The sequence below is a fragment of the Corythoichthys intestinalis genome, chromosome 10 (genome assembly GCF_030265065.1).
Source record: "Corythoichthys intestinalis isolate RoL2023-P3 chromosome 10, ASM3026506v1, whole genome shotgun sequence".
NCBI lineage: Eukaryota > Metazoa > Chordata > Actinopteri > Syngnathiformes > Syngnathidae > Corythoichthys > Corythoichthys intestinalis.
In genome coordinates, this window is record NC_080404.1 from 45184373 (window position 1) to 45208673 (window position 24301).

At 40.4% G+C, this 24301-nt stretch overlaps 2 protein-coding genes across 23 annotated transcripts in view; one reads left to right on the plus strand and one right to left on the minus strand.

Annotated features, from left to right (window-relative positions):
• Positions 1-1691: 1691 nt before the first annotated feature.
• Positions 1692-11085, minus strand: asrgl1 (asparaginase and isoaspartyl peptidase 1). The gene is made up of 7 exons (XM_057848606.1): positions 10955-11085; positions 7026-7232; positions 4762-4904; positions 4252-4406; positions 3910-4031; positions 3281-3391; positions 1692-3150 (listed from the first exon to the last, which is right to left on the minus strand). Exons 2-7 carry the CDS (start codon positions 7210-7212, stop codon positions 2939-2941), a joined length of 930 nt encoding a protein of 309 aa, XP_057704589.1. The 5' UTR covers positions 7213-7232; positions 10955-11085; the 3' UTR covers positions 1692-2938.
• An 8648-nt stretch (positions 11086-19733) lies between these two features.
• LOC130922780 (regulating synaptic membrane exocytosis protein 1-like) overlaps positions 19734-24301 on the plus strand; it is a 102897-nt gene continuing 98329 nt past the window's right edge. For 17 of the 22 annotated variants that reach the window (XM_057847798.1, XM_057847809.1, XM_057847805.1 and 14 more), the window contains exons 1-2: positions 19735-20192; positions 23585-23659. In XM_057847798.1, coding sequence (XP_057703781.1) covers positions 20041-20192; positions 23585-23659 — 227 coding nt within the window. In that variant the 5' untranslated portion in view covers positions 19735-20040. Of the gene's footprint in view, positions 20193-23584; positions 23660-24301 lie in introns of all 22 variants that reach the window. The other 5 variants (XM_057847804.1, XM_057847800.1, XM_057847803.1 and 2 more) reach the window with 1 other exon arrangement.

The window sequence follows — 24301 nt, forward strand, 5'->3', positions numbered from 1 at the left end:
TTGGAGGCGAGAGCAAGAAAGAGCAAAATTAAAGACGCCATGACTTTAACAAGATATTATATTACTTACCTTATTTCAAACCAAAAACTCCATGTAGCATGTGTCCAGACACAGCCGTGACTGGCCACAGCTGGATTTTTGGGGGGGATTTTATGGGTGAAACATGGTAATATAACAAGGGCCGCGATGCAGAAATCGCAGACATCAAGGAGTGGTCAACATTTTCTTTTTCATATACAGTGGGGCAAATAAGTATTTAGTCAACCACTAATTGTGCAAGTTCTCCCACTTGAAAATATTAGAGAGGCCTGTGATTGTCAACATGGGTAAACCTCAACCATGAGAGACAGAATATGGGGGGAAAAAACAGAAAATCACATTGTTTTTTTTTTTTTTTTTTTTTAATTATTTGCAAATCAAGGATGGAAAATAAGTATTTGGTCAATACCAATAATTCATCTCAATACTTTGTTACGTACCCTTTGTTGGCAATAACGGAGGGCAAATGTTTCCTGTAACTCTTCACAAGCTTTTCACACACTGTTGCTGGTATTTTGGCCCATTCCTCCATGCAGATCTCCTTTAGAGCAGTGATGTTTTGGGGCTGTCGTTGGGCAACACGGACTTTTAACCCCCTCCACAGATTTTCTATGGGGTTGAGATCTGGAGACTGGCTAGGCCACTCCAGGACCTTGAAATGGTTCTTTCAAAGCCTCTCCTTTGTTACCCTTGCTGTGTGATTAGGATCATTGTCATGCTGAAAGACCCAGCCATGTCTCATCTTCAATGCCCTTGCTGATGGAAGGAGATTTTCACTCAAAATCTCCCGATACATGGCCCCATTCATTCTTTCCTTTACACAGATCAGTCGTCCTGGTCCCTTTGGAGAAAAACAGCCCCAAAGAATGATGTTTCCACCCCCATGCTTCACAGTGGGTATGGTGCAATTCAGTATTATTTTTCCTCCAAACAAGAGAACCTGTGTTTCCACCAAAAAGTTCCATTTTGGTTTCATCTGACCATAACACATTCTCCCAGTCCTCCTCTGGATCATCCAAATGCTCTCTAGCGAACCACAAACGGGCCTGGACGTGTACTTTCTTCAGCAGGGGACACGTCTGGCAGTGCAGGATTTGAGTCCCTGGCAGCGCATTGTGTTACTGATAGTAGCCTTTGTTACTGTGGTCCCAGCTCTCTGTAGGTCATTCACTAGGTCCCCCCATGTGGTTCTGGGATTTTTGCTCACCGTTCTTGTTATCATTTTGACGCCACGGGGTGAGGAGGGAGTTGAAAGTCCATGTTGCCCAACGACAGCCCCAAAACATCACTATTCTAGAGGAGATCTCCATGGAGGAATGGGCCAAAATACCAGCAACAGTGTGTGAAAAGCTTGTGAAGAGTTACAGAAAACATTTGGCCTCCGTTATTGCCAACAAAGGGTACATAACAAAGTAATGAGATGAACTTTTGGTATTGACCAAATACTTATTTTCCACCATGATTTGCAAATAAATTCTTTCAAAATCAAACAATGTGATCTCCCCCCCCCCCCCCCCCCCCCCCCCCCCCACCCCCGTATTCTGTCTCTCATGGTTGAGGTTTACCCAAGTTGACAATTACAGGCCTCTCTAATGTTTTCAAGTGGGAGAACTTACACAATTAGTGGTTGACTAAATACTTATTTGCCCCACTGTATTTACCGTTTTAAATGTTTTTGTTTTGTTTGGATCTATTATTTATCATCTAAAAAATCGGAGAAAATGTGACGGTAACAAAAAAAAAAAAAAAAAAATTTAAGCGATATTTATAAGGTAAGCTATCCGTGACATTTTTGCACATTTTTTCGTTGTGACGTAGTTTAAATTATGCAAGTGAATAATTTTTTAGTCTTTTTTTTTTTTTTTTTTTTAACGAAATATTAGACATCAATTGATGATTCTAAGCTAAAAATGACATTTTGAATACTTCGTTTTATGGCTGGTTTGAAACAAAAGCGGTTGTGCGACGTCTGTAAACGGGGATTTCTAGGGTAAAACGGACAAATTAAAAATAGTTTGGGGGCTTAATGCACCATGAATCTGCTATGGCATCATATAGACATATTCCTCTATCAAACACAACAGTTCTTTTGGCTTAAAATAAACCAGTTTATTTTAAAGAGTGCAAGAGCAGAAACTGCTTTTTCAGTCTTGTCTGTGTTTTCCGCCATATACATATATATATATATAACACTGAAAAATGTGTGATTGTAGGCCACCAAAAAGTTTCACAATGACACTCTCTGGATTATGACATGCACTGTAAAAGCTCCTGTATGAAATTTCAATCCATCCATATTCAACACCACATATCCAGTTCATGGTTGCAGGGTGCTAAAGGCTAGCCAAGCTGACTTACCAGTCAGTTGTGGGGCAATATAGACATGCAGTCATTCGACAAACATTCACACCATCACCGAGTGAGAACTGAACCCACACTGCCCGACCAAAGTCAGACAGCTGTATAGTACTATTTAACTATCAACGACTTCGGAACTTACTTTCGAGAAGTAGGGGATTTTCACCCAAATTGGTAATAGCGACGGAATAAAATCTCAGATGACAATATCCAGTGACATAAAAAAAAAAAAAAAATCTGAACTGTCAACCCACTATCTAGTTTACAACAGCAAACTCTAGTGGCTCCAAACTGTAACTACCATAACTTTAAAATTCAGTACTGTAAACATTTCTTACAAAATAATCCTTCAGATTAAAGTTTAAGATTTTAATGTAAATCTTTTTATATAGTCTCACATTTTACGTTCATTGTATGTCCATAATGCATAGTTGAAACTCCTAAGATCGTTGAGTGAAAGAGCCAGAGAACTTTTTGTTTATATTAATTTTATAACAAGAAATAAATTTGGAAACCTCCCTGAGTGTTGTATTTTCTCTCACTACGGTTCATCAATGCCTTTGGTAAAGTGTTCTCCAGCATACAAGCCATAGTGCAAGGTGTCTTTCTGGGCTGCAGCCCAGGCCATTTGAAGGCTGGAGAAGCGGGCAGCCCAGTGACCCTGGGGATCCACTGTCACCACCCCAGCCAATCCATGCACTCTAGACTTCATGTAATCCAGGCCCAAATCAGAGGCTGCCTCTGCTGACAGACCTGAGGACAGAATGTTGCATCATGATCATCTATTGCCAGATTACAGACAACTAAATATTGAATCAGTAAATATCACAATATGGAGAATGTGTTTAAAACAATGCCGTTGTTGTTGCGTGTGCGTCTGTACCTTGCTCCATGTGAAACAGGATAAGTCGGGCAAGAGTAACCTTCATTATAGCCTCTCCGTGGCCTGTTGTTGACACAGCTCCAACCTGATTATCAGCATAGCCTCCACATCCTGACACATATAAAAACATAACATAATTTAAATGTCATTCTAATTTAATTATTGACAAATGAAGTCTCATTTGAAATTCAAGTCACATATTTTAGATGTTTTTTTTTTTTTGCAAAGGATTCACACAAAACTTAACGTCTCAAGTCAGTTTGAACAATGGAACTAATTGGTCATAATAAAGAATTATTTACTTAAACACTATTTTACTAGCTGTGTGAAAAGCAGTTGTTAAATTTTCAACAGACATGTCCGTATGTTAGCATGTGTTTTATGCCAAACCCATTTTTGAAAATGCTGTTGACAGAAAATAGGCACTCACAAATTAACTATCAACCAAGTTAAGTCGGTTGCATCTAACTGCACATCAAACATTAACTGGTCAGATAATACCTTTGGTGTTTGACCCCTTGCATTCACTCACCTTTGTTATAAAAAGAAAAACCAAAAACAATGCTACTACACTACTATCATAATTTATTAAATTGTTTGAACCTCATCACTAAGATTGGAGGACTAACCTATGCAAGGTGTGTCACCCACACGTCCTTCCATCTTGTTCAGAATCCCACCAGTAGAAGTAGCGCACGCTACATTTCCTTCGGCGTCAACTGCCACAGCTCCGACAGTGCCCATCTTTCCCCTGCACAGTATACATTTTAATTGTATGGTTAAATTTGATTCCATATAATTACCAAGTTCTGCATGTGTTCTGTGGACAATCCTCATTGCATGTGTATGCAACTATTTCAATTGGCAATTTCAACAATGTAAAAATACAAATGTCATTGTGTAACCCTCTTTCATGGAAAATACATCAAATTTTAATGGATTTACAGCGAGTATTATATGAAACAAGTTACATTTGGCACTCCACAGGGTTAGCATCAGGTGCAAGGTTCTTTCTCCAACGCATTCGAGAGTATTCGGTGATGAGGGATTCTTGGGGCACCTCTGGGACTCCCATGGCCCGGGCAAACTCATTAGCACCATGTGCTGTCAGAAAGTTATGACTGGTCTAGAATGAAGTTCAAAGTTAATAATACAAACTGAATTTTTAACATGTTTACAAAGTATTTATGGTGCATGTCATTCAATTTTTGCTGACATTTTGGTCTATTAAATCTCAGAGCTGAATTTGTGAGTCAATAAAAAAAAAGAAGGAACACCTAATCTACTATTGTATAATAAAATTGGTTAATAATATTTGTTGGTTTAGACCAAACAATGGGTTATGTTAATGTTATATCATTTTTACAAAAATATAGACTTACATCATGAATTGCCGAAAATTAAAAGTATCATATTTTAGGTGGGGTATAGGAATACTTTAGGACAAAAGACACATTGATTCTCGACCATTGCATATTCACCTTGTCCATTACCAGCCTTGCTAGCTGCACAGGGTTTGCTATGTTGCGTACAGCTGAGACGGCACCACTTGCAAGTGTTTTACCATCCATCACAATGGCATCCATCTCCACATTTCCACTGGTAGTTAGTACTGACCCACACCCTAAAAAAATACTTCAGATGAATGTCCAGACTAGTGATGCACAATAATACATTTTTCAACCGATACCGATAACCGATAATTTCCTCCTCATTCCAACCGATAACCGATAATGTCAAGCCGATAATTCTGTTAAAAGATTTATGTAAAATTTTAAAGTATACACAAAAGAAAATATTACTGTGCAAAAATATAATTTATTGCTATTTTTTTCAACATAAAATATGAACAAGTCGTCAATTCAAACATCTAAATAATGACAGATTGTGTGACATTGTGTAATGGTAAACCTTTGGCAACAATTACTTAAAGAGTAAATTCCTAAGTTGCACAAAAATGCCTTTAAAAGTAAGCCATTCCTAACATATATAACATTAGTACACTGCAAAACACACCTCCTTAAAACTAGTCAGTTTTAAGTGTAAATTTATTGGCAATAAGTGAAATTATCTGCCATCGCTTCAAGTGTATTTCTCTCAGATTTCTTGGAAGAAAAATAGCTAGCTGAAAATAATCTTAACAGCCTTGTTTTAAGCAATACATTATTATACTTAATCCTAAAAAAAACAAAAACTTGGAAGAAGGAAAGATTTTGAATAATATTTGTGGCTACAGAATATTGATTTAAGAATTTGATTATCTACTGTGACTGTAATTGATCAGAGAAATAAGTTAAATAATTTGAAAAGTGATTGCTTATGTTATATGCTTTGTTGCACACTGTGAAAATGATTAACTCAAAAGAGTGAGCTGTCATGTACCCATTCTGCAGCGCTTTGTTTACATTTGCGGCTTTCACGACATTTGCTTTACAGCAGCTAAACTGATACACGGCAGTACTATTTGGACGGAGTTGGAGCTCGCGTCCGCGTGCATGTTGTTTTGTGCATGAGTTTTGTTAAGCCGAAAATAAAGGCAGCGTTACAAAGTCATCTGACCGCTCGTCATTTTACATACTGAATGCATTATTGACTGGCTGACTTCGTTTTCTCCATGTTTAAATTATCATCTAACCACTGTGCCGTCATGATAAGCTTGCTTGCTGGACATCACTTTTTCATGAAGAATGGTGGTCGTATAAACTGCATTATTTTTTTTTATCCAGGGCTTTGGTTCTCGGGTCATTTAGGTATTAATAAAAAAAAAAAACGAAAAAACATGTCTCGTCTCGGCGGCAGCTACGTTCGTACCGGATAATCTGCCCGCCCCAGCCGGTTCGCCGCAGCGTATTCGAGTCCTGGCTCTGCTCGCACGCCGTGGGGGAACGCTCGAGAAACCGGGGTGTTCGCTGGAGGTCCCGAAGCTGGGGAACCGGGCTCGGCCCGCCCCGCCTCGGCGGCCTGCCGGACCGGCCAGAACGGCTACTTGCCGACTATCGGTCTCCAGTCGTGCCGGTGTTTAGCCTTAGATGCGAATTTACCACCCGCCTTGGGCTGCATTCCCAAACAGCCCGACTCTGTATTGTCACAAGCCCTGTAGTTTAACTTAGTTAGTGTTTAGCATTAGCATTCCCGCTAGCAGCAGCCTCGTATTCGTTCCAAAAATCTTTGTGATGCAGTTTTAAATGGCTGCTGGGTTAGTGGTTTTGAATGAGGACGCTTTCTTTCTGCCTCGTGGAACTTCTGAGGTACATGTTTCGCAGATGGCGAGAGCGTCGTTTTTTTAGTAACAGCCGCCATAATATTCAACTACTTCTTGACCTGTAACTCCGCCTCCTCAACCCCTCCTCCCTCAGGGGCTTCAGAGAGGGGAGGGGTTGAGGAGGCGGCTTGCTGAATTCTTCGGTTGCGCACATTTGGAGGCAAAATTAAGTATATAATTATGGGATTGCATTATCGGTTGAATTTTTTTATTATCTGGATTATCTGTGTGACGTCATAATTGCCATTATCGGCCGATAATTATCGGTGACCGATATTATCGTGTATCTTTAGTCCAGACAGTGGAAAACTCAACACGTGATGCATAAAAAACGAATAGCAGAAAGAAACATGACCTAACAGAGAAACCATTCAGATATTCTTGACGGGCCTTTAAATTTTCTTAATTTTCACAATGAATAATGTGGCCCTCTTAAGAGGACACAAAAACTATAAGGAATGCTTCAAAATGCACAAACTTTACCTGCATTGAAATTGGGGTCATTTTCCAGCTTGGTCACAGCCTCAACCACAGCATCCATGCTACTTCCCCCACTCCGGAGGATGGCAAACCCAGCTCGAACAGCTGCACAAACCCCAGCCTTGGACTTCTCTGATCTCTCACTTGGCACAGTGCCAGCACCCCCTTGGACCACTATTACAGGAAGCATGTTGATCACCTTTGCAAAAGCTGGAGAAAAAAAAAAGTATAAAACACGGCTTTAATCTATAATAGAGCCGGACGGTTTACTAAAAATTGACCGCTACCGAGATGGTTCACGATGACCGACGTAATTTTAACCATGTCGGTAAATTCTTTTTTTAATGAAACGAAAAAAATTAAAGTCTTTTCAGCCCGCCTTGACTACGTGTTGTTTAGCTATGCTCATTTCCCTTTAAGATAGTACAACTATTGTGCTTAAATGTGACGTCACATGGCTATCAGAAAATCAAACAAACAGAAGCATGTTGCTATCAACCGGTACGCTAACGCAACAAGTGAACGTAATGGAGTCGGATAATAGTGAAACGGCGACCAGTAGCCAGGCCACAGGCATTTCGGGTATACAGTGCCTTGCAAAAGTATTCGGCCCCCTTGAACCTTGCAACCTTTCGCCACATTTCAGGCTTCAAACATAAAGATATAAAATTTTAATTTTTTGTCAAGAATCAACAACAAGTGGGACACAATCGTGAAGTGGAACAAAATTTATTGGATAATTTAAACTTTTTTAACAAATAAAAAACTGAAAAGTGGGGCGTGCAATATTATTCGCCCCCCTTGCGTTAATACTTTGTAGCGCCACCTTTTGCTCCAATTACAGCTGCAAGTCGCTTGGGGTATGTTTCTATCAGTTTTGCACATGGAGAGACTGACATTCTTGCCCATTCTTCCTTGCAAAACAGCTCGAGCTCAGTGAGGTTGGATGGAGAATGTTTGTGAACAGCAGTCTTCAGCTCTTTCCACAGATTCTCGATTGGATTCAGGTCTGGACTTTGACTTGGCCATTCTAACACCTGGATACGTTTATTTTTTAACCATTCCATTGTAGATTTGGCTTTATGTTTTGGATCATTGTCCTGTTGGAAGATAAATCTCCGTCCCAGTCTCAGGTCTTGTGCAGATACCAACAGGTTTTCTTCCTGTATTTGGCTGCATCCATCTTCCCGTCAATTTTAACCATCTTCCCTGTCCCTGCTGAAGAAAAGCAGGCCCAAACCCTGATGCTGCCACCACCATGTTTGACAGTGGGGATGGCGTGTTCAGGGTGATGAGCTGTGTTGCTTTTACGCCAAACATGTCGTTTTGCATTGTGGCCAAAAAGTTCAATTTTGGTTTCATCTGACCAGAGCACCTTCTTCCACATGTTTGGTGTGTCTCCCAGGTGGCTTGTGGCAAACTTTAAACGAGACTTTTTATGGATATCTTTGAGAAATGGCTTTCTTCTTGCCACTCTTCCATAAAGGCCAGATTTGTGCAGTGTACGACTGATTGTTGTCCTATGGACAGACTCTCCCACCTCAGCTGTAGATCTCTGCAGTTCATCCAGAGTGATCATGGGCCTCTTGGCTGCATCTCTGATCAGTTTTCTCCTTGTTTGAGAAGAAAGTTTGGAAGGACGGCCGGTTCTTGGTAGATTTGCAGTGGTCTGATGCTCCTTCCATTTCAATATGATGGCTTGCACAGTGCTCCTTGAGATGTTTAAAGCTTGGGAAATCGTTTTGTATCCAAATCCGGCTTTAAACTTCTCCACAACAGTATCTCGGACCTGCCTGGTGTGTTCCCTGGTTTTCATAATGCTCTCTGCACTTTAAACAGAACCCTGAGACTATCACAGAGCTTGTGCATTTATACGGAGACTTGATTACACACAAGTGGATTCTATTTATCATCATCGGTCATTTAGGACAACATTGGATCATTCAGAGATCCTCACTGAACCTCTGGAGTGAGTTTGCTGCACTGAAAGTAAAGGGGCCGAATAATATTGCACGCCCCACTTTTCAGTTTTTTATTTGTTAAAAAAGTTTAAATTATCCAATAAATGTTGTTCCACTTCACGATTGTGTCCCACTTGTTGTTGATTCTTGACAAAAAAATTAAATTTCATATCTTTATGTTTGAAGCCTGAAATGTGGCGAAAGGTTGCAAGATTCAAGGGGGCCGAATACTTTTGCAAGGCACTGTAGCATTCGTCAACAATCATAGTGTGGTGTTGGTGCCAAGAAAGAACTCGACGTCAGTTTTATTTTGGATTAGAGAAGGACGACGAACCATGGAGCCCTACATCAGTTTGCGGTTCATTTCATAGACAACAAGTGGAAGCTGCGCACCCCGGGTGCTGGATACAGCCTATTTTTCGGACGACCGTAGCGGTGCAGTAATTGCTCAGGTCCGGAAACAAATGCTCTCTGTGTGGGACGTGAAGTCACCATCACCACCAACAGCAGCTCTAACGTTGTCGAAGCAGCTGAACTCGATAAATTGATGCGGAAGCAGTGCTTTGGGCACGGACTACACTTATGTCGCATTATTTTGTATCTGTGTGTGTTTGAGTGACTTCTCTGGTAGCTTTTATGATGGTAAAATGTACACCGGATCAGCTCAGCATTCAGCATAAAGTATAATCCAAGAGTGTAGCCTGTATTATGATCGTTTAATGGCCAAGGCCATTTTTTTCTGTATGTGCTTGCTTTATTCTGTGTCATTACTGCCATCATAAAATCATAAATGTTTCATTGGCATAAGAGTTAGAGCAGTAGGATTTAATGTGTGCGTGGGTGGGGTGTGTGAGTGTATTTCAGAAAATGCTCTGGGGGGAAAAAAAAAAAAAACAGAAATGGTTAACTTGCTAGTTTGTCGGAGTAGGAACTTGAAGTAAACACTTGTGTTGAGTGATCATGTCACAGCAGCCATTAACAATAAGTCTGATACTTGGTTCTCTGTTTGAAGTGCTCTGTTCAAGCCCCTCTTACTGTAAGACATTTGTGTAACAATTACATTTTTGCACAGTGGCCATAGCAATATTTACAATGATGTACATTGTTCAAGTCATACGAGCAGTTTTAAATGTTTATACTTGAATGCTTATTGTTTAAAATATAATTTCATATACCTAACATTTACACTGAATGTACAATTGTTAAATATGTTAAATTTAAATCTGGTAAATAAATCAAGGAGAAATAGTTAATTTGCATTTCATGCATCTATTCAGATTTTCAAATTATATAACAGTACGCTTGGGCAAATTTGTCATTTATCGTTATCGAGGTGAATTAGCTCAATTTACCGTGATAATTACTTAAGGCCATATTGCCCGGCCCTAATCCATAGTACATTTTGTATCATACAATTATTTTCTTAAAATGAAAATGAAATACATTCATGTTACAGTTCAATTAAACATAAATCAGTTTGTCATGGAAAGTGGTTACAAAATGATGGTTTGCTCAAGGAAAAAAAAGAACTTCTACTGTTACGCTGGCCATTTGTGATTACATAGTTATTGTTGTTATTTATAATTTTCTATGCTGATGATCAACTTTAAAATTTTGTCCCTCTCGCATAGCTCTATGTGACACTCAGTAATCACAGGAGTTACTGTAGGTACAATGTCGAAAAGCTTAACGTTGATGTATTTACTATTAACTCACTGGCTGTCGTTGGCAGGGCTAAAATTGCTCAATGGCGTTGGTTACAAGCGACTACTACTAGTACATTCTAGCCTAAGGGGGAGAAAATGACAACAGGCGAGCGAATATGTGGAGCACAATTCAAGAGCCTCATGAACCTTAGAACAAAAATACTGACAGCAGGAAAACGCATTGCTCGGTAGGAATTGTATTTTAAAATTCAAGTGATGATAGACATAACATGTTATTCAAGAATACGGAAAGCTGCATACTCACTGAAAGGAAACCTGAATCGATTTGAAATGCCCCTTGCACCTCTTCCTTGTCTTGTCTCATGACAGCGTTGCTCCTCCTTTGCCTAGCTAAGCTAAATAAATAAATCTCAAATCGAATCTGTGCTCTCTCTCTCGCAACATACGAACCAGCAAAGATGGTGCATGTCGCCCCCTACTGGAGGCTAATTTACACGCCTCGGTACAGTTCCACCAAGTTGGGAAATGATCGCTTTGCTTATTACCTGAGGATATTTATTTATTTATTTATTTATTTATTTATTTATTTATTTATTTATTTATTTATTTTTTACAGTCACATTGTGTCATAGCATTCTCTTTAGTGTGTTATTTTTTGGGTGTGTGTTGTCTTTCTTCTTGGAACCTGGTTCAGTACCAAACAAAAATGGCAAGACAAGTATGAACACTTATGAAGATCTTGTCTTAATTTACTTACAAAATGACTTCTTTCATTGGACACAACGATGATAGGCAGCCATAATTTGATCATTTTCAATGAATGGCAACATATATTGATCCTTTTGGCGTGCAGTCGAAGAGCATTTAATTGTTCCCATTCACAGAATATGTCGCTGGCATTGAACAAATATATACTTTCAAATAATGTATTTTCTGTCTTTGGCACATCAAAATGTGTTTTACATTAGAAAAAAATAGCGGAATCTAAATTAAAGCATTTTTCTATGTCCATCTAAACAAATGCTTCCCAAATATTTTTTGTTAAATTGTGTTCTGTTTCTCTTTATCATTTTGCATGTAGATTTAAGAAACAAGTTAGCAGGGGTGGAAAAAAGTACCCCTCCTCCCCAAAAATCTACCTAAGTAAAAGTCATAGACTTCATAACTATTGACGGGACACGTGGCGCGGGGCCGATTAATAGACCCTACTCACATGATGTCACAACCACGCCTCCGCGACATATTGTCCGTCTACTCGCCGTTTTGACGCATTACCGCTACGTAAATTCCGCCTATTATGGCGTGTTTTTCTGCTCGTTAACATTAATAATCAAAATGGTGAAGGCGTGTGTGGCGGTTGGAAGTTCTACCGTATTCCGAGAGACCCGGAGAGGAGAGCGAGATGGACTGCTGCTATTCGACGAGAAAACTGGGCTCCAAACGATTACCACAGATTATGTAGTAGTCATTTTATATCTGGTAAGATGCATTTAATATATATTTAGAGGGTTTTGGGCTGACAACCACAATTTAGATCATTGCGAGGCTAATCGCCGACAACATACAGTTTCAAATTCAAGATGCTTATTTCTTCCACCATCATTACATTTTGAATAATATTTAGCTGGTACCAAGTGAAAGAAGCTGGCCTTGTCTACGGATCATCAGTTAAACAGGTGTGTCCAAACCTTTTGCAAAGGGGACCAGATTTGGTGTGGTAAAAATGCGGGGGGCTATCTTGGCTGATTTACATAGAACAATATATTTAAACAAATTTTAGCAAGCCCTTCTGTGTGTCACATTTGCTTCATTATTATTATTTTTTTAATTCATAATTTCAACAATCTCGTCTTTGTGGCGTTCTCTTTCGACACTCGGGCTCTTGCAAAATACTGCTGCTGTGAAATTAAACTAGTTTCCTAGTTGCTATCATTTTTCGCTGCGTATCTTCCCTGTAATGTCGTACATGTCAGCGTGTCTTGTTCGGTAATATTATCGCGTCACATCGAACTCTTTGAAAACAGTGACTGTCTCTTTGCAAATGAGGCAGACACAGTTGTTGCGTGTTTTATTGAAGAAATAGTCCAATATCCACCTATCCTTGAAGCGTCGGCCATCGCAGTCAACTTTTTTTTTTTTTTTATTGATTGTCGCCATTTTAGAAAATTGAAAGTAAAGGGTCACACGGGGTAATGTTGCTTAGAGTGCTGCTCTTAAAGTTTTTCAAACTTTCGTGAGAATAGGTTGATTTTGTGTGGACAAGATAGTTGTAGATATCAGGGTAGCAGATGTCAGGCAGAGAGGGCGAAGACAGCGGGTCGAAAAATATCCATTTAGGCATCAAATATGGATCTGGCGAATGGACAGACTGAAGCTTTTCCACATAACGCCTTTTATGCAACGCATCCAATGAGTTTACAGCATCTTAAAGCACCGGGGCTTCCATGAATTGCTCTATAAACTGAACGACTAATTGAAACCATTGAGAATAGGGCTAAACAGAGACGGACAATATGGCGGCCGGATACAGCGACACGTCATTCTGTGACGTTGGTGAGTAGGGTCTATAGGGGGCCTGCATTGTTAGTGTGGCTGTCAAAGCTGACCAAGTGGAATCACAGACAAAGAGCTTTTTCCGTTGAAAATTCTTCTGAATAAATGCTTGAATACCCGAAATCTTTCTAGATATGAACGTAAAACAGTCTCGATTCTTTGTTGAAAGAGCAAAAAAACGGGTAGTTAGCATTTATTTGATGTAGATAAGTTGAAAAATGATGCTAGTGTGTTAGTCAATGTGGCGGCCGCCATTTGTAAACCAAGCTTTTCCGGTGAAAATTCTTGTGAACAAATGGCTAAATCCCCGAATTCTTTATAGACATGAACGTAAAACATTCTCGATTCTTTGTTAAGGAGGAAAAAAACGGGCAGTTGCCAGTTACGCATTTATTTTATGCAAATATGTTCGAAGTACGAAGCTAGTCTGTTAGTCAATGCGGCAGTCACTATTTGTAAACAGAGCTTTTTCTGTGGAAAATTCTTGTGATTAAATGCTTAAATCCCCTAATTCTTTATAGATATGAACATAAAGCAGTCTCGATTCTTTGTTAAAAGAGCAAAAAAATGGGCAGTTACGATCTATTTTACGTAAATATGTCGAAGAATGATGCCAATGCCGTAGCGGTTCCTATTCTCCCATTGATTTTTTTCACAACGTTTCAAAATGCATGCCTGGTATGAAAAATATAATAATTACCTTGAATCCTCGAACAAATCACTCCTGAGACAATCCTTCCTGTTTGTATGCGGTACAGCTTTCATACTTTTTAAATCCGCCGTGTTAAAATCTGGCATGTTTTCACTCGGCGACCAACTGGGAATAACTGAAGCGGACTTCAGGGTGGCCCCTCCTTAAAGGCGTTGCGCAGTGAAGGTCGATTCTGAACCGTTAATCATAATGAAGTCTATGGTAAAAGTACTGCTACATTGATCCAATTTTACCAAAGTAAAGTACTTTATTAAAAATCCACTCAAAGTAAAAGTAGTTTATTTAAATTTACTGAAAGTTACTTACAGTAGTTTCTTTTTGTGTGGTGGAGGGATAGCGGGGGCAACAACACTTTTTGTAGAAAAAGTTGCATTGTTGAAATGCTGTAAAAAATGGGGAAGATAAATACATTAACAGATGTGATAAAAACTACTTATAATATGAGCACAGTAGTAATGCACCTTTTTTGGGGGGGCGGTCAAAAATTTAGTGCTACTCTCAATGTTATGTATGCTATGCTAGCCATGCTTATTAGCAATGTTATGTCCCTTCGCAGCCATAGGATTTGTTTCACCAACGCTAGACACACTAACTCATAGCTGGTTGCAATCACTATTTCAAGACAGGGTTATATTAATATTGTCATGTACCTTGATGTTTACGTTCATGATGTTTATGATGGTGAGGAAGCACATCCAATATGGCGGTAATGCGGAACACCATTCTTGACATATAATAGGGTTTTTACTATAGGGGTGTGACAATATATTGAAAAGTTTATATATCGCGATACTTTGCAGCCCAAAGTTAATTGATATACTCCCACCAAGAATTGACATATCGATTTAAACAAAACAAAACAAAAAAAAAACGAATACAGGTTGCTCCCAAATCTTCCATTAGAATAGCATCTATGTTAGCTCACTGGCTTCCATTGACAGTGCTAGGCATCCAATTCATTTGACTGGCTCGGACGTCTAGCTCTGTCAATGGCACTGAAACCAAAGCATTCACAGCCAATCTTTTGTGGGCATTTACAGGTCACTTCCTGTACATTTTAGGGTGTTTACAGACTACTTCCTGATGATTTTACATGGGCAGCGCCATCTTGGAAAATGTCTGCTCCGAACTTCCGGTTTAGAAAAAAACAACATAAATTATGTTTGAATTAAGCAGTGTGTTGACAAAGTTAAAACTGCAAAATTGAAGCAGAGGAACTCACGGAATCCCCCAAAATGGATTCAGCATGACGTAGATGAGATTCTAGAATTGTTCTTATCACTTCGTTGATCATTCGTGAACAGAAACCTGTCAGCCTGTATTGATGTGATGTTTAGATTAATACGTCGGCCACTTGAATGACCAAAATGAGATGAAATTACAAATTATATTACATTTTCCAAATGCAGAAGAGCTGACACGGATTTTGTTGTTACAAGGAAATACTGCAAGTTATATACATATAAACAAAAATAGTATGTAATTCTTTTTTATTGCAGATATTGATCGCAATAAAACATTTGGACAACATGATTCCATTTCTTGTTTTATTTAAAACAAATGTTGCATGTGCAAAACAGATCAATAAATCACAATTTATAGAATGAATAGAAAATTGTTAACGACGGTTGGGCATACGAGGAATGTGTTATCAGACAGCAGAGCTTAAGGGAGCCAAACTTTCACCCGACATTACGAGACCCTCGGTGGCATTCAGACAGGCTTTATCCCGCTATCCTCGGTAATTCCAGCTCCAATAGCATGTCTTAAAGTTGCTGCAGTTAAAAGCTGGGAGTTGGATCTCGGGATCGAGCTGACGGTCAGCTGCGAGGCGAGCCACTATCTGTCCCAGCTCCTGCCTCTCGGCCGCCCCCAGGAGTCAAGCCTTCCATCATCAAAGTAGAAGCACGAAGTCTCGATGTATGTCCATCAACGTACAAGTCAAGTTGTCTTCCCTTGCCTGGCAGTGTTTCCCAAACAAACAAACGAACAAAAAACTTGTAACACTTGCATTTAGCGTTGACATAATTTTGCCATCTACATGTACTGATTAGCAACAGCCTAGCAGCAGATACAGTAGTTGTAGTAAATAATATTAAAGATCATAATAATTACAATCATCATTGTAATAACAATATCAAAGGCAACAAGTCGTTTCATGCGCAAGATTTTAGCTTTAGTATTTTTGAACACAGGACAAATGAAAATGCAGGGATAGAAAACAAACATACAGTGGGGCAAATAAGTATTTAGTCAACCACTAATTGGGCAAGTTCTTCCACTTGAAAATATTAGAAAGGCCTGTAATTGTCAACATGGGTAAACCTCAACCATGAGAGACAGAATGTGGAAAAAAAAAAAAAAAAAAAAAAACAGAAAATCACATTGTTTGATTTTTAAAGAATTTATTTGCAAATCATGGTGGAAAATAAGTATTTGGTCAATACCAAAAGTTCATCTCAATACTTTGTTATGTACAAAAATAAATCCCACACCTCTCCAGTCACCCATGGTGTCCCCCAAGGTTCGGTCCTCGGCCCCCTCCTCTTCATAATCTATATGCTTCCCCTCGGTCAAATCATTCGCCACCATGGACTCAATTTCCACTGCTATGCAGATGACACTCAACTTTACATTTCATCTAAATCCATCACCCCTGTCATTCTCTCTCACATCTCAAACTGCCTGTCCGACATAAAAACCTGGATGGACAATAACTTTCTCAAACTCAACAGTAACAAAACAGAACTTCTCATCACCGGACCCAAAGCTCTCCTCCCCTCTGTACAGAACCTCACTCTCCTCATTGATGGTCACCCTGTCACCCCCTCCACCTCCATACGCAATCTTGGCATCATAATGGACTCAACACTGTCATACCAATCACACATCAGCAACCTCACTAAAATCTCCTTCTTTCATCTCCGCAACATCGCCCGCATCCGTCCCTCCCTCTCCCAAGCCACAGCTGAAATACTCATTCACGCCTTCATCACATCCAGACTCGACTACTGCAATAGCCTCCTCTATGGTCTTCCATCTTCTCATCTCCAAAAGCTGCAATACGTCCAGAACTCTGCCGCCCGCCTCCTCACCCACACCCGCTCCAGAGAGCACATCACCCCCATCCTCAAACAGCTTCACTGGCTTCCAATCTCATACCGGATTCAGAACTCCTCCTCCTCACCTACAAGTCCCTCCATAACCTGGCCCCTTCCTACCTCACTGACCTCCTACAACAGCACTGTCCCTCCCGCCGCCTACGTTCTGCCGACTCTAATCTCCTCACACCCATCACTCGCACTAAGCTCCGAACCTTGGGGGACCGAGCCTTCGCCGCTGCTGCTCCCTCACTCTGGAACTCACTCACAAAACCCATCAGGAACTCGGACTCATTACAAAACTTCAAATCACTCCTAAAAACCCACCTGTTCAAACTAGCTTTTCCCACCTCTTAATTCTTAATTCTGTCTTTGTGTTATGTTATGTAAAGCGTCTTTGAGTGTCCAAAAAAGCGCTATATAAGTTTGAGGTATTATTATTATTATTATTACCCTTTGTTGGCAATAACGGAGGCCAAACGTTTTCTGTAACTCTTCACAAGCTTTTCAAACACTGTTGCTGGTATTTTGGCCCATTCCTCCATGCCGATCTCCTCTAGAGCAGTGATGTTTTGGGACTGTCGTTGGGCAACATGGACTTTCAACTCCCTCCACAAATGTTCGATGGGGTTGACATCTGGAGACTGGCTAGGCCACTCCAGGACCTTGAAATGCTTCTTACGAAGCCACTCCTTTGTTGCCATGGCTGTGTGTTTGGGATCATTGTCATGCTGAAAGACCCAATCACGTCTCATCTTCAATGCCCTTGCTGATGGAAGGAGATTTTCACTCAAAATCTCTCGATACATGGCCCCATTCATTCTTTCCTTTACACCGATCAGTCGTCCTGGTCCCTTTGCAGAAAAAGGGAGCCCCACAGCATGATGTTTCCACCCCCATGCTTCACAGTGGGTATGATGTTCTTTGGATGCAATTCAGTATTCTTTCTTTCTCCTCCAAACACGAGAACCTGTGTTCTACCAAAAAGTTCTATTTTGGTTTTCATCTGACCATAACACATTCTCCCAGTCCTCTTATGGATCATCCAAATGCTCTTTAGCGAACTGCAGATGGGCCTGGATGTGTACTTTCTTCAGCAGGGGGACACGTCTGGCAGTGCAGGATTTGAGTCCTTGGCAGCGCATTGTGTTACTGATATTAGCCTTTGTTACTGTGGTCCCAGCTCTCTGTATGTCATTCACTAGGTCCCCCCGGTTCTGGGATTTTTGCTCACCGTTCATGTCATCATTTTGACGCCACGGGGTGAGATCTTGCATGGAGCCCCAGATCGAGGGAGATTATCAGTGGTCTTGTATGTGTTCCATTTTCTAATAATTGCTCCCACAGTTGATTTCTTTACACCAAGCATTTTACCTGCAGATTCAGTCTTCCCAGCCTGGTGCAGGTCTACAATTTTGTCTCTGGTGTCCTTTGACAGCTGTTTGGTCTTGGCCATAGTGGAGTTTGGAGTGTGACTGACTGAGATTGTGGACAGGTGTCTTTTATACCGATAATCAGTTAAAACAGGTGCGAGTAATACAGGTAACGAGTGGAGCCTCATTAAATTAGACCTCTTTGACAGCCAGAAATCTTGCTTGTTTGTAGGTGACCAAATACTTATTTTCCACTCAATTTTAAATAAATTCTTTAAAAATCAAACAATGTGATTTTCTGTTTTTTTTTTTCCACATTCTGTCTCTCATGGTTGAGGTTTACCTATGTTGACAATTACAGCTCGCTTTAATCTTTTCAAGTTAGAGAACTTGCACAGTTGGTGGTTGACTAAATACTTATTTGCCCCACTGTAGTTGATTGAAATGGCTTTTAATTGGACTGTGGTTATATCTCAGTCAGCCGACATAGAACGGTCTTCAATTCCCCCATTCTTGTAGTTTTATTACTTTATATCTATTTTGCAATGTTTGTATCCCTCCCTATTTGGAAGACTTGTTAACAACACTCTTCTTTGGTGTAATCATTAGTTGATGTTGACTTGCATTTAACAGGACCCTTAGAAACTAACTTTTATGGAGTCTTGTGTAAGCTTAGCTTGACGACTGTGATGCCTTTTTACATGTCTTACTGTTGACCAATCAGCAAAAGGTCTTCTCGTGCGGTGAACGTTTACGTCTTAAAGAGACAGGAATAAAAAGAAAAAAAAAAAAGATTGAGCAGACTAATGAGTTAAATTAAGGTTATAATTGAATTGACTTCATCTTCCAGAAATGGCTTTCTATATGGAGCCAAATGTTCACGAAAAAACACTTGAATATTGAGTAAGGGTTGGGTTAGGTAAGTGAAAGTGTAACGTTACAGTGAGTTGGGGGCGGGAAAACCTGATATCTCGCCCCTGAGGAAACCCTTTATTTTGATACGTGCGACAGGCTGTCGTGAGCGCGCATTTTCCCGGCGAATGGAGCCCCCCATTCTCAAATTAGGGCGGCGCGTTCCTGCTGCAAGAGAAGTGAACGCGCTTGAGGGGCTGCGGTCCCATTGACTGCTCTGTCTCCTTGACAGCAGCATCAGCATCAGCAAGAAGTGTCTGCCTCGCCTTGCAGCGACGCAGCTAGGTCAGTGGTCGAGCGGAGACCGCCTTCCGCCGCCTCCCTCTCCTCTCCTCTGCTCGGCCAGATCATCCCCGTGTGCCTGCATCCGCCCCGACCGCCGGAGAAATGGGCTCCCCGTGAAACAGAGGTGGTGGAGGGGAGAGGCGGGCAGGTGGGAGGGGGGTGGGGGTTAGAAGACACCGGAGCTGCAAAAGGGAAAAGGAGAGGCAGTAACGTCAATCCGAAACATTGGAGCTACCACAACCACCATCGCTGTCACGGCTACTATCACGCCGCCGCCGCCCTCGCCACTCCAGCGTCGGGTGCCTCCCCCCAGCCGCCATGGGAACTCCGCATCAGTCGCTCCTTAAACTGCTTCATCCGTGGGCCATGTCGTGATCCGTGGGCTCCGCTAGCGGGTTTTCGTGATCCGTGATCCCAATCGAGGGGAAGGAAGAGGAGGCTGGAGGTGGGCAAGATGTTCGCTTCACTAGGCCCTCGGGGTCCTCCCGTCGCTCAGGCCATCCCAGAGCCGGACCTTAGCCACTTAACTGAGGAGGAGAGGAAGATCATCATGGCTGTACTAGCTCGGCAACGGGAGGAAGACGCAAAGGAGGAGGCCATGCTAAAGTAAGCTAAAGAAAGATTGGTGTTTGTGTGTGCGTGTACGTGCTTACACGCGTGCGCGTGAGAGACAGAACTCCTCTTCCTCTCTTGTGTAACTAGTGCTTCAGCATCAGTATCACAGGCTACAGCTCTTTTCTACTGTATCGGACCATGCATGTGTTTGTATGTGTGTGCATGGGTGACTATTCTGCATCTCTCTCTCTCTCTCTCTCTCTCTCTCTCTCTCTCTCTCTCTCTCTCTCTCTCTCTCTCTCTCTCTCTCTCTGGCACACACATGCAGAATATTGCAATAAAACAAGGTCAAAAAGTGAAGCAGGTCTTCATAAGGTTCTGGTATTGACGTGGGGTTATGGGTTACTTGAGGATGACGATTACATGAAGAGTGTATGGCTCATCACTAGCAGCATGACATCCCGCTTACTCTCTTCTCTGAGAAATAGAAACTAATTTCTCATTTACACTCGTCTCATTAGCATCACTACTGTGAGTCATGCTTATGCTTCAGCCAAGTGCACTGTATTTGCTTTTAACTTGAAGTATTTCATTGACAGATACAGCGGGAAGAGGGCAGTGGAATAGCAGAAAGCTCACTGATGCCTGACATGGCACATAGTAAAAGTAAAACCCTCCCTGTTGGCTTTTATCCGTGCAGCATCTATCTCAACAGCTGCTGTTTCCAGCTCTGGGGTGCGGTTGAGCCTTCCCCATCCTTATGTAGGCACGATATGTAGGCCAGAGCTCTTGCAAACAGACATGCTGTTAAAGAACCAGTAGGCCAATTATAGAGTAGGAAGAAGGTGACTGTTTAATGTTATTCCGTATCATAGGTGGCTTGTATCCACTGTGTGCATCCTTCCGTTATGCATGCTTCTATTAAGAACATTCCAATATTTACTGTATCATTGCGATCAGTGTGGAAACGAACCCACTTGCACTGCCTTTAGTCGGTTACACATAATTCATCAAAGTGAAGCATTTTTTTCAGAGTAGCTACACGATGCTGCACACATTACCGTGCAGATAGATAGGATGACCCACCTAAGCTACACGCTCCTCAAGCTGTACAATTCTGTGCTATTTTAAGCACTCTGCTTGGACTGATAGCCTAGCACTGGAATGGAGGATCGATTCACTGCATCTAAAGTAGGAAATGTCCAATATATAGCTCCAGCTCTAAGTGGCTATGCATCAATTTTAGTAATGTTTCAGAAGCCAAGGATTCAGACATGTCATACTGTAGAGGCAGCAAATAAGACTGTCAGCACTTACATGTCTTAACTTCTACTGGCATCAGCACAGGTTTCTTTCATCAGTGTTTTGATGTAGATTGACACATCAAAGCCATCTTTTCTTTTTGACTGTGTCTCACTCACTGGTTGAAAAATAGAAATGATTTACTAAAGCACTGGACACCTAGTCAGTGTGAATCTACAGGAATAGAATAGAGTGTGTAGGAAGCACATCTCACTTAAGTTGATTTAACACTGTTAAACCATAGCTACTGTTGTTATCTTTGCTCAGGGCCTGTCGGTACTGTTTGCCTTGTGCAAATAATAGATGTTTTGGAATTTTACGTGGTAATGTTTATTGAGTTGTTTTGGAGATATTTTTAACCTCTAAACCCTGCAAATCCTGAAATTACATTCACAACTGATTAAGATAAATTTGCAGAAAATGGACACGTTTGGTCTACCATGTAAGGAACTAGTTAAAAGTCCACGCTACTAAGGAAGACATTTGGTGTGAGTGTGCGATCATTTGCAAGTTGCGAGTTTGTTGACACCAGATGTACAGTATTTGATTTTGGAGCGCTTTAAACATAATTTTTAGATTTCTTTGGAACAGTCAATGTCTGTAAAACCCTGGTTCTCCACTGTTATAGTGCCCCTTAAGCAAGACATTGAACTAATTGCATACTTTCTTTCCTTCTTGACAAGAAGTCTTATACAGTATTCATTAAACAAAATAAAAATCTTAATTGTACAAACTGGATTGAGCATTGGGTAATATGTAGCAAATCTGTTATATTTGCATGAATTATTAATTATGAACAATTCACATTTAGAGCTGCATATTTTGACCGCAATGTGTCATATATTTTTAGAACTGCCAATTACAGTATTTACAGTAGCATTAAGCACGTAAAAAACAAAAACAAAACTGAGATTACAAGCTTTGTCTCACTGGCATGAATGTATTTGGATTGCACATCAGTGATGAAATGTATCATGAAAACCATCAAGCTGAGCCTCAAATTCAGACCGTATACAGTCATCCCTCGCTACTTTGCGCTTCAAACTTCGTGCCCTCAGTCCATCGCGGATTTTTTCTTCAATTGAAAAAAAAAACATAGAGATGAGCTGTCCCGAGCCCATTGCGTAGTCTCACTCTTGCTCCCTTCCTCTCTCTCTGCTCTTTGTTCGTCAGCCCGTGCACTGGAGTCGCTAACGATGTTGACAGATGTATGGGTTTGATCTTGCCAAAGATGCTTGTAAGCCAAAGCGTCAAAGTGCCGCATGCGTCAATCATCGTTTAATTTGTTAAACAGTTGTTTTGGCAACTCATTGTGTGTAAGTGAGCAGCTTCAGCGAATTTGAGTGGACTCATTCAATGAAGCATTTAGTAAAGCCAGGCATTTTTCTACTACTTTATTCCTGTTTAAAAATAATTTGGTGTGACAGTAACAAGTTTAAAACCTATCATAATTATTACATTTGAATTACTTACAAAACATTTATTTTTATATGTTTTACATATATATATATATATATATATATATATATATATATATATATATATATATATATATATATATATATATATATATATAAAACCATTAACTGCGAAAAACGAGGAATCACTGTAGTTCTTGCTTTAATTTGGTTGTCGTTGGACAGCAAGATCACTAAGAGGAAACATGTTTAATGAAGGACTGGATTATACAACTGTAACTATTAGATATAAAGTTAGCTTGAAGTTAGGTATTTCAGGTTTTGAGGATAGGGAAGTTGTTGTTTTTTTTTTTCTTCAGTGTGTGCATTGTGTGATTGAGATTGGTTTTAAAACACACGACAATCATATCAGAAATGGTTCATTTTCACCAGTTAATTTTCAATACCAATAATCTTGGTCACGGGGTGCTGGAATCTATCCCAGCTGCCTTTGGGTGGAAGACGAAGTCCACCCTGAACTGGTCAACAGTCAGCCACAAGAAAATACAGGAACAGAAAACCATCTTTGTACATTTCAGTACTCACATTCACACCATCACTGTTTGGGAATTGATCCCAAGCTGCCTGCGCCCAAGTCAGGCAAATGTAGCACACCAACAGAATTTTTTAAAATTAAATGTCATTTATTTAAACAGCTAAATTTACATTTTTTGTGTATTTCAGGGAGGAGAAGCCTATCCAAGCAAGAACAGTAAACTTGGTTGGGCAGAAAAAACCGCCGCAGCAAAACGATGTCCGGTGAGTGGCTGGAATAACCAAGAATATTTTGCATATTTCAGAATTTTCTTTTAGATTTTTGATTTCTTTGTAAATTAATAATTCATAATGACCACGTTCTGGCATACAGTATGCAGAGCATGGTATCTCTGAATGTGTTACAGTTTGGTGCTGATCCAAATTAGAATTGTTTGGCCTTGGCAGAGTAATGTCTAAGGATTTATAATACTATTTAACCTTTTGAATAAAGTGGTCCACAAAGTCACCCTCAAAGGGAATGAAGGGGTGTGGTCCTCACATCTCAAGCATTCATTCATACAAATACTGACTATGGCGTAAATCACCTTCATGTAACATTTTTTTCTTTATTAACACTTTGGTTGCCATGACAGCGCTAGGCGTCCAATCCAGTTTGACTGGGAGGGTTCCAATTAAAAAATACGTCTTAAAAAATAATAAAGCCTACAACCAGGTATGACTGCAAGCATTCCCCAGTCAAAATGCATCGGACATGGACATTCACAGCCAGTTTAAATTGTTGTCAATGATAAGTCATGAGTTAAGGATGTTTTCATTAATGTATTTTTTCATTTTTACCTCGACCACTTTAACTGTTTATAACAATATTTGTGGCTTAAAATGAACCTTTACACACAATTGCTA

Bases quoted from the DNA above. Each gene is read 5' to 3' on its own strand.
- asrgl1 (XM_057848606.1), bottom strand. From the start codon at position 7,212: ATGCTTCCTGTAATAGTGGTCCAAGGGGGTGCTGGCACTGTGCCAAGT. The intron at 4,407-4,761 runs GTGAATATGCAA...ACTTCATTCTAG, and splicing joins CAAGGCTGGTAATGGACAAG to ACCAGTCATAACTTTCTGAC. The intron at 4,032-4,251 runs GTAACTTGTTTC...TATACTGTGCAG, and splicing joins AACCCTGTGGAGTGCCAAAT to GGGAAAGATGGGCACTGTCG.